Here is a 10,263-nt window from a genome sequence, read left to right on the forward strand (position 1 = left end):
CCAAGACCCATCACAAGCCCTAAAATGGAGAGCAGGTAATAATCTGTGAGGGTGACATGGCCTTCCAGGGAAAGGAAGGGCCAAGCCCGTCATCCCACATATTCCCGGCATCCCTGGGCTGTTTGTACATCTGCCCTTTCATTCCCAACACGTCCCCCCGGGGTTCCTTGCCTTATTGCTCCTTAATGGCCCTGCGTTTCCTGGTTAATGAGTGCCCGAGCCATCGACCTCTCTGCTCTGGAGCCGGTGCCGCAGGGAGACCCTGTTCCCAGGGCTCCAGCAGCTCCAAGCCTCCAGCCAGGACAATCCAGCTGTCGGTCGGAGCACCCCACACCCGTAGATCCCGCTTTTGGGGTTGTTGGAAGCCTCCCCAAACACCCTCCTCGATGCAGATGTTCGCCCACGATGCCCAGCCGGGTGTTTGCCGGGCAGACCCCCCCGTGCAGCTGTCGGGCTCCCAGCCCAGCTGTTCTTCTTCCCCCCCGCCCCAATCCAGCTGTGCCCCTTCCCCAGCCCCCTGCGGGGCCGTCCCGCAGGTGCGGGGCCGGAGTGGGGCGGAGCGGGGCGGCCCCGGGGCGGAGCGGGGCCGGCGGCGGCGGCGGGGCGGCCCCGAGCGAGGAGCGCCGCTGGATCCCCGCGCATCCCGCTCCGGTAAGTGCCGGGAACGGGGCAGCGGGATCAACAGAACCAGGCAGGATGGGCACCCAGCTGGGTCAGGGTGAACCGGACGGGATGGGGATGGACCGGACAGGATGGGGATGGATCGGACAGGATGGGACCCCTACAGGGTCAGACCCAACCGGGCAGGATGGGACCCAGCTGGGTCTGAGTGAACTGGGCAGATGGGGACGGACAGGGCAGGATAGGACCAGACAGGGCAGGATAGGACCGGACAGGGCAGGATGGAACCCTGAAGGGTCAGGGTGAACCCGTTGCCCCGCGCATCCTGCTGCCGGTAAGTGCCGCCTACGGGGGGATCAATAGAACCGGGGCAGGATGGGACCCTAAAAGATTGAGTGAACCGGGCAGGATGGGGCTGGACCGGGCAGGATGGGACCTTAAAGGATTGAGTGAACGGGGAAGGATGGGACCTTAAAGGATTAAAGTGAACCGGGCGGGATGGGGCTGGACCAGGCAGGATGAGACCCTAAAGGATTGAGTGAACTGGGCAGGATGGGACTGGACGGGGCAGGATGGGACCTTAAAGGATTAAAGTGAACCGGGCGGGATGGGGCTGGACCAGGCAGGATGAGACCCTAAAGGATTCAGAGTGAACTGGGCAGGATGGGGCTGGACAGGACAGAATGAGATCCGAAAGGTTCAGACCAGACTGGGCAGGATGGGTAAAAACTGGGCAGGATCAGGCCCAGAGGTGTCAGACAGAACTGGGTCAGGATGAGACCCAAGAATCAGGGCTGGATCTGGTGGGATGAGATCGGGCTGGGCAGGATCAGACTCGAGGGAGTGAGACTGAACCAGTCAGGATGGGACCCAGTAGGGCCAAACCAAACTGGACAGGATGGGGCCGGGTAGCCTGGCCTCTGTCTTTATATATATATATATAGATAGATAGATATATTTGCACATATATACATCCAGAGATATAAATATATTGTATATATGAGCACGTCTGCACAGATGTGTGTATAGAAGCATAAATGTATTTGTGTATATGTGGATGGAGATCTGTATATACAGGAGGGTGAGTCCCTGTGCTCAGAGACACGTATTTGTGTATAGAGGGGTGGAAGTTTGTGTATATGTGTGTGTGACTGGAGACACATATATTTATATGCATGTACAGAGAAATGCGTGTGAGAAGCCATATATATGGTTGTCTATGTAGACAGATAAATGTAGAGAGGAGAGGGATGTATATTTACGTACAGGGGTGTATATATTATTTATACAGAAAGGTGTATGTGCTTGTGTAAGTGTTTATGCACATGTGGGTGCATAAATATATGAACCTTTACGTATATTATGTATGTGTGGGTTTAGACAAACCCAGCCCTGCCAGCTGAGCCCAGGCCAACTTCTTGCGCCTTCCCAGTTCCCAGTAGTTCCCATTTCCAGCAGGGAAATGCTGCCCAGTTGCTCAGAGTTCCTCAGAACAACTGGGCTGGTGATTTGTGAGATGGGGCACTAAAGCCTGGAGAGGCAGAGGGGGTCACCCAAGGACAGGGTACTTTGGTGGCAGAGGCACCAGTGGGATCATCCTCGTGTCCCATTCCCCACAGTCCATGTTTAGTACCCCAAAATTCCCAATTTGTCCACATCATTACACCTCCAGGCTTCCCTAATTGGAGATTTCCCTTAAAACAGCCCAGCCTTGGTCCCCACCAAGGAGTCCTGGGACAGAGGGGGTATATCCTTGGCCACCTTGGGATCAGCCAGGCAATGTTTGGGGGCAAGGGTGCGGTGGCTTTGGCCAAGGGAACACACAGAGGTGGAGCATCCCCCTTTCATCCACGAAAATCTGCTGAGCCGGAGCTTTCGCTTCCCTCCAGCCCAGCTTTGTCCAGCCCTGCCAGGGAGCCACAAACCACCCCCCTGGTGAGCAGGACAAACCAAGGAGGAAGGTTTCCAAGGCAGGAAAGCCCCTTCCCTTATCCTATTTGAGGGCAGCAGCTGCCAGGATATTTTCCCTCTGTATCCAGCTTGCAGAAGCCCCTTCCTATTAACACAGAGTGTTAATTAGAACTAATTCCATGGAAGAAGGGCTGACACGAGATGGTAGGAGGGGGACAAAGTCAGGGGAAGCTCGAGGCTGCTGGGGAGCAGCAACAAGGATTATTTTTAATCTCTTCCCCATCTGGCCACAGAACAGCCCCAATTCTCTTTCCCAACCCTTGTTCCTCCTCCACAGGCACCTTAAATCCCTGGGATAAGGGTGATCCCATCCTCCAGAGCACCCCAACACCACGGGCACCCCTTTTTCCCCCTAAAAGTCTCATTTCCCACTGGATTTTGCCATCACTGTTGCCTCAGGGCACCCGGACCACAATCCTATGGATTTGGGAGGCACCAACCACCTCTCCCCAGGGGCTGGCAAGGATACCTCTGAGGGTTTTTCAGAGTGAGAAAAGGGATTTTTGGGATAATCCACCCAGCCCGATGATGAGCTGTGTCCACATGTAGGAGTGTCCATGGGGGGGGGGGTGTAGGGGGCCATGTGATGCCCACAGCGCCATTCCATGCAGCCCAGCACCCACCCTGCTGTGCCATGGAGCTCTTCCATGTGGCACACCGCCTGCCATGCCATGCCATGTCATGCAGTGCCCACGGTGCCATTCCATGCATCCCAGTGCCATGCCATGCCATGCCCATGGTGCTCTTCCGTGCAGGGCAATTCCCACCCTGCCTTGCCGTGCCATGTGACGCCCACAGTGCAAATCCATGTGGCACAGTGCCCACCTTCCCGTGCCATGCAGTGTGATGCCCGTGGTGCTGTTCCATGCAGGGTAGTGCCCGTCCTGCTGTGCCAGGTGATACCCACAGTGCAAATCCATGTGGCACAGCACCCACCCTACCATGTCATGCCATGCCTACGGTGCCATTCCACGCAGCCCAGTGCCCACCCTGCCGTGCCATGTGATGCCCATGGTGCTGTTCCATGCAGGGCAATTCCCACCCTGCCATGCCATACCATGCCATGCAGTGCAGTGCAGTGCTGTGTGGAGCCCAGGGTGCTGTGCCACGCAGTGCCCATGCTGCCACCCCGGTTCCGTTTCCCCACAGAGTTGCTGTTATCTGGAAAGGGGAAGCGCTCCTTGCTCCACAGAGCGAGCGCAGCACCCCAGGGGCACAGACCTGCCCTGTGCCAGGCACGGCAGCAGGTCCCAGCACCCCGTGGTGCCCACTGGCACCCTGTGGCACCCTGGCAGGTAGGATGCTCTCCCAGGTGCCCCAAAGACCCCTTTGCCGTCCACCTTGTCCCCATGTCCTCGGGGGTGGAGCACACAGTCTGGCAGAGGCTCCTGTGGGTGCTGGGTGGATGCTGCCCCAACCCGGGGTCCTGAGGAAGGTTTGGGGAGTCCCGGGGGAGGTTTATGGGACTCAGGAGATAGGGAATGCCACAGCCCTGCAGCGCTTATTGGCTTGGAGGTGGCAGAGGTGGGTGCTGGGACTGCCCAGAGCTGGGGTGAAAATGGTGTGGCAGAGGGGCTCGGTGGGGCGCAGTGGGGTTCTGGGGGCTCGGTGGGGTGCCAGAGGGAGTCAGTGGGATGTCATGGTGCTCAGTAAGGTGCGAGGGGCTCAATGGGGCTGCAGGGACACTCAGTGGGGTACCGTGGACAGGAGGCATGTGCGGCATCCACAGGCCCAGAGCACCCCTAGAACTGTGTCCCCAACGCTGTCCCCACGCCTGCCCCCGTGGCCGGGCTGTGCCGGGCTCCTGGCAGGTGGCATGTCCCGGGATGGGCGGGATGGGCGACGGGCTGTGGGGCTTTGGCACCCCCTGCAGAGGAGCAGGAAGCCGTGCCGGCCGGAACGGCACCTCCTGCCGCAATTTCCTCTCCTGGAGCGGGGTGAGGGGAGCGTTGGCCTTGTGCAAACCTTCCTGAGGGGTGTAAGTGCCACGAGGAGCCGAGCTGAGATGGTGGTGACTGTGGTCACCTCACTGTTCTGTGTGTCACCGGCTCGTGTGTCCCACTCTCTCTCCCTTCACCTTCCTGTCAGACCCATAAATCCACTCTCGTGGCTTAGAACTATGGAATCACAGCATGGTTTGGGTTGGAAGTACATTAAAGACCATCCAGTTCCATCCCCTGCCATGGGCAGGGACACCTCCCACTAGCCCAGGTTGCTCCAAGCCCCGTCCAACCTGGCCTTGGGCACTCCCAAGGACCCAGGGGCAGCCACAGCTTCTCTGGGCAACCTGTGCCAGGGCCTCACCACCCTCACAGCCAGGAATTCCTTCCCAATATTCCATCTAACCCTGTACTTTGTTCATGTGAATCCATTCCCCCTTGTCCTGTCCCTCCATCCCTTGTCCCCAGTCCCTCTCCAGCTCTCCTGGAGCCCCTTTAGGCCCTGCAAGGGGCTCTCAGCTCTCCCTGGAGCCTTCTCTTCTCCAGGCGAACCCCCCCAGCTCTCCCAGCCTGGCTCCAGAGCAGAGGGGCTCCAGCCCTGGCAGCATCTCCAGGGCCTCCTCTGGACTCTCTCCAGCAGCTCCAGGTCCTTGTGCTGTTGTTCCCAGGGCTGGAGCAGCTCTGCAGGGGGGTCTCACCTGAGGGGCAGAGGGGCAGAATTCCCCCCTTTCCCTGCTGGATCAGCCCAGGGCATGGGAGGTTTCTGGATGCCAGAGCACATGGACAGGGCACATCCAGCTTCTCCTCCCCCAGCACCCCCAAATCCTCCTCAGGGCTGCTCCCCATCCCCTCATCCCCCAGCCTGGGTGGATACTGGGAGTTGCTCCATCCCACGGAGTCACACACACTGGTGCAGGTTCATCCTGGTGGATGTGACACCACGCAGACGAGTCCCCAACTGTCCCCTTTGTCACTCCCAGGTGCCGCTGAGGGGCCGCACAAGCAGAGAGGACACTGACAGGGTGGTGCCACCACTATGGCCAACCTGACGGCCCTGGTGGGCACCGGGAGGAACTCGTGCACCTTCCACGAGGAGTTCAAGCAGGTGCTGCTGCCCCTGGTGTACTCAGTGGTGTTCGTGGTGGGGCTGCCCCTCAACGCCGTGGTCATCGGGCAGATCTGGGTGGCGCGGAAGGCGCTGAGCCGCTCCATGATCTACATGCTCAACCTGGCCGTGGCAGACCTGCTCTACGTCTGCTCTCTGCCCCTCCTCATCTACAACTACACCCAGAAGGACTATTGGCCTTTTGGGGACTTCACCTGCAAGTTCGTCCGCTTCCAGTTCTACTCCAACCTCCACGGCAGCATCTTCTTCCTCACCTGCATCAGCGTCCAGCGCTACCTGGGCATCTGCCACCCCCTGGCCTCGTGGCACAAGCGCAAGGGGAAGAAGCTGACGTGGCTGGTGTGTGCCGGGGTGTGGTTCATCGTTGTCGCCCAGTGCCTGCCCACCTTCGTCTTCGCCTCCACGGGCACGCAGCGGAACCGCACGGTGTGCTACGACCTGAGCCCCCCCGACCGCTCGGCCGCCTACTTCCCCTACGGCATCACCCTCACCGTCACCGGCTTCCTGCTGCCCTTCGCCGCCATCCTGGGCTGCTACTGCAGCATGGCCCGCATCCTGTGCCAGAAGGACGAGCTCGTCGGCCTGGCCGTGCACAAGAGGAAGGACAAGGCCGTGCGCATGGTCATCATCGTGGTCATCGTCTTCTCCATCAGCTTCCTGCCCTTCCACCTCACCAAGACCATCTACCTGATGGTCCGCTCCTCCGACGGCGTGCCCTGCCCGGCCCTGCAGGCCTTTGCCATCGCCTACAAGTGCACCAGGCCCTTCGCCAGCATGAACAGCGTCCTGGACCCCATCCTCTTCTACTTCACCCAGCGCAAGTTCCGCGAGAGCACCCGCTACCTCCTGGACAAGGTGAGCTCCAAGTGGCGCCACGACCACTGCGTCACCTACGGCTCGTAGGGGAGGACAGGGCCACCTCAGTGGCACTATTTTGACTTTCGGCTCCATGGCTTCAGCTGGGGACATGCTGGAGTACAGGAGGACGGCATCTCCCAAGCTTCCAGCACTTTGATCCCATCTCCAGCCCGCAGCGGCACAGTATTAACCCACCACAGTGTCCTCTCCCTGGCTTGGTTGCTCAGTTGGAGCAGCTCAGCACCACATTTGGTGGCCAAGCCACCAATGCAACAAAAATCCATTGGATAGCATGGTGGGACCACACTGGACACAGACCCTGGCTCAGGATGAGCTGCTGGGGGACAACTTCTCCCCCTACTCAAAGAGAAATTCCCTGGTGGGGAGGTGAAAAGGAGACACCCTCTCCCAGGCTGGGGAGGGTTTAGCTCAGCTCATTACCTGTCTGGGAGACATGGGCCCATGTGTTTCTCCAGCTCAAGATCAGTGTCATGGATGTTTCCTGGACATCCCCAAACCTCAGTCCCCAGAATGGGGCCGCACCAGGAAGAGATGGGGACCCACTGGTACCATTGGTGCTGCCAAATGGTGGCAGAACATCCCTGGCCAGACTGGGAACTGGGAAAGGGTAACTGGGACACTCAGGCTGGGTTTTCCACCCAAGCCATGACCATGGGCTGGGTCAGACACAATCCAGCCTGACCTTCCTGGGGACCTTCAGCATCATCTGAGTCCAGCTCCTTTCTTAGCCCAGCACCCCAAACCTAGCCCATCCTGGTGTCTGTGGTGCCCTGCTGTCACCTCCTAACCAGGACCCACTAAAATCAGAGCCACACATGATGCCTGGAGTTGGGAACCCCATTGTCACCGAGCTCCTCGGCCATGTCACTGCACGTCCCACTGTTGGTGTGGCCTCTCCCCTGCTCCCACACTGGACTGGGGATTGAGCTTTGCTCCCACAGCCTCTGGATGCTGCTCCCTCCCAGCGAGGAGGGATTGGTGAGGTGACACCCCGCTAATCGCTCTGCCAGTCTCCTTTAACATGTAGGATGTATAGAAGAAGGCTCCCCCTCTCCTCACTGCCTGCACACCCACTGTATGTACATACAGAGAATATACGTGAGCAGGGCGAGGGCTGGGCCCAGCACAGGCTCCACCTGAGCACAGCATATGGATCTATAAGTGTATGTGTGTATATAGAGTATAAATACAGATATATAGAGAGAGAACTGCGTTTTTCACTGGTTGTCATAATCACATCTGAGTCGATTTAAGCAATCTGCTTCAAATCTCCAGGGATGAACATCCCTCCAGCTTGGCTGCCTATACCTGACCAAGGGGACAACTCCAGCCTCACTTGCTCCCTGCAGGTACCCGGTGTCCTCCTTGGGTACTTGGCCACCCAGGGACCTCCCCAGCATCCAGTGGGGGTGGTCCCAGTGTGTCTCCTTGCTGTCACAAGGATGAGGAGGGTGCCCAGAGTGGTCACGGGCTCTTGGATGACGCTCAAAGATCTCAGCATCACTTGGGCTGGGATGGAGGGGGATCCTGTGCCGCTGTTGGCTCAAACCACTCGGTTTTGTGGGAGCGGTGGCCGTGTCCCGATGGGGAGGACAATGACTTTGGGTTGGGGCACGGGATGCGATGGAGGAGGCAAAGGCAGCTCCATGCTGCCAAAATCCCCTCCGATGCATTTCTGGGGTCTTGCAGTGCAAAGGCAAAACGCCTGGGGGCTGCGAGAGCGGCGGGGTGGGACAACCCCGGCCTGGTGTTCCCAGACAAAAGGGAGGGGACAGGGTGGGAGGTGCCCGGCCACACCACCCGGACCCAGGAGAGGGCGCAAAATATTTAGATTTGGAGAAACACAGTCGGGGCTGTGGGTTCCCAGCCGGGTCTGTGGGCACCCACCCGGCACCAGGGAGGGAGGGAAGAAGGAGCCCTGCTCCATCACAGCGGCCCGTGCCTGGATTGCACCCGTGGGATGAGGTGGGAGGACTAAATTTAACCACAATACAGCTCTGAGGGGGAAAAAAATGAAGCAGCTTCCAAAAAGTCTGGTGGTGGCTGCAGAGAACTGGTGGTGGCTGCAGGGACTGCATGGGCTCAGGCCGGGACATTCAGTGGCCCCAGGATGAGGGTCCTGATATTGGAATCACAATTTTGGGTGCTTTTAAGGATTACTTTGGGTCCAACCACATCCTGCCTGCCCTTGGGATCCTGTCTTGGAACCAGCAGGCCTAGGAACCAGGGTGATGGGATGATGTCTTAGAGATGAGGGAGGTGCTTCAAATCATCTCCTTTCCTTCTGAGATGCTCAAAAGCAGCTCTGAGGAACTGCTCCTACAGCACCCAGAGGGGATGAAATACGTGGCTCTGCCCAAAATCCCATCCTGAATGCCAGAAGGGGGGAGATATCATGGGGACATTATCCTTACAGCCAGGAGACACCCAGCCCTGGGGGAACAGGGAAGGAGGGCGGAGGTTGGAAAGGGAAAGCCAGGGAAGGAATATTTGCATCTCATGGCATCGCTGGAGGCACTTTGTAGGTCCTGAAAAATGCATTTACAGGGGATATTGGATTTTTTTTTAATCACCAGCAGGTTTTTTGTGACCCTGAGTCAGAGCCAGCAACATCCTTTGCACGTTCAGGACACTTCTCCAGCCCCATCCAGGCTGCCAGGGCCACAGCTCACCCCCCAGTCATCCCAGCCACCTTCAGTTTTCACCTCCCCAGCACTAAATCTGCTGTCTTGGGGAAAAAAAGGGTTATAGGCTGCAAATAACAAGTGCTGACAAGCGATGCTGAAAACCCACGAGGAAATCTGTTCACGGGGCAGTGCTTTGCTGGGAGCTTTGCACGTTGGGAACAAGGTGTTCTGCCTTCTCCAGGACGAGCTGCAAAGCAGGGGCTGGAGAAATCCACTGCAACGGGAAGAATCTCTCCCTGGCACCCACATTTTGGTTTAATTTTCCTGCTTCCCCCTAAAAATAAAAAGCTGAGAAGAGATGGAGGGAATCCTGGATGGTTTGGATTGGGAGGGACGTTAAAGATCATTTCATTCCAAACCCCCTGCTGTGGGCAGGAACACATTCCACTATTCCGGGTTGCTCCAACCTGGCCTTGGACACTTCCAGGGATGGGGCAGCCACAGCTTCTCTGGGCAACCTGTGCCAGGGCCTCCCCACCCTCCCAGGGAAGAATTCCTTCCCAACATCCAATTTAAAATCTCCCCTATTTTACTTTCAAGCCTCTTGCGTTATCACTGTATGCCCGTGTAAAAAGTTGCTTCCTTTTATATAAGGGAAGGGGATGAAGGATGCTGGGAAGGGTGGGAATGAAGGATGAAGGGGGGGGATGAAGAATGCGGGGAGGGGGGGAATGACGCGGGAGGGGTTGAAAGATGCGGGAGGGGGGTGAAATATGGGAAGGAAGAGAAGGATGTGGTGCCGAGCCTGGGAGCGAGAGGGCAGCTCTGCGGCCCCCCATCCCACCGCCCCCTCAAAAAAAAAAAAAACTTAAAAAAGAGAAAAATTAAATAAATAACCAACTAAAAGGGATCCAAACTTCAACCCTCCCCCTCAGCGGGAGCAAACCCCGCCTCCGGGGAGGAAAGTTTATTTGAATGCAACAAATAAAAAAGCAGGGGGTGAGGGAGGAGGAAAAGCCAAAAAAAAAAAAAAAAAAGGGGGGGGGGGGGGGGGAGAAAAAAAAAAAAAAAAAAAAAAAAAGGAAAAGGGGGGGGGCGG

At 57.7% G+C, this 10,263-nt stretch overlaps 1 protein-coding gene across 2 annotated transcripts; it reads left to right on the forward strand.

Moving 5' to 3' along the window:
* The first annotated feature begins 607 nt into the window (after positions 1–607).
* P2RY6 (pyrimidinergic receptor P2Y6) lies at positions 608–7,722 on the forward strand. 2 transcript variants are annotated; one of them, XM_017821951.1, is made up of 2 exons: positions 608–651; positions 5,513–7,722. In XM_017821951.1, exon 2 carries the CDS (start codon positions 5,569–5,571, stop codon positions 6,559–6,561), a length of 993 nt encoding a protein of 330 aa, XP_017677440.1. In that variant the 5' UTR covers positions 608–651; positions 5,513–5,568; the 3' UTR covers positions 6,562–7,722. The 2 variants fall into 2 exon arrangements, with proteins under 2 accessions (XP_017677440.1, XP_017677441.1); XM_017821952.1 differs by lacking the exon at positions 608–651 and adding an exon at positions 3,785–3,887.
* Positions 7,723–10,263: the final 2,541 nt, after the last annotated feature.

This window comes from Lepidothrix coronata, unplaced genomic scaffold (assembly GCF_001604755.1).
Source record: "Lepidothrix coronata isolate B3197 unplaced genomic scaffold, Lepidothrix_coronata-1.0 Scaffold93, whole genome shotgun sequence".
Classification (NCBI taxonomy): Eukaryota; Metazoa; Chordata; class Aves; order Passeriformes; family Pipridae; genus Lepidothrix; species Lepidothrix coronata.

What these genes read in the sequence shown, in the direction of transcription:
- P2RY6 (XM_017821951.1), top strand. Translation starts at nt 5,569, where the DNA reads ATGGCCAACCTGACGGCCCTGGTGGGCACCGGGAGGAACTCGTGCACC.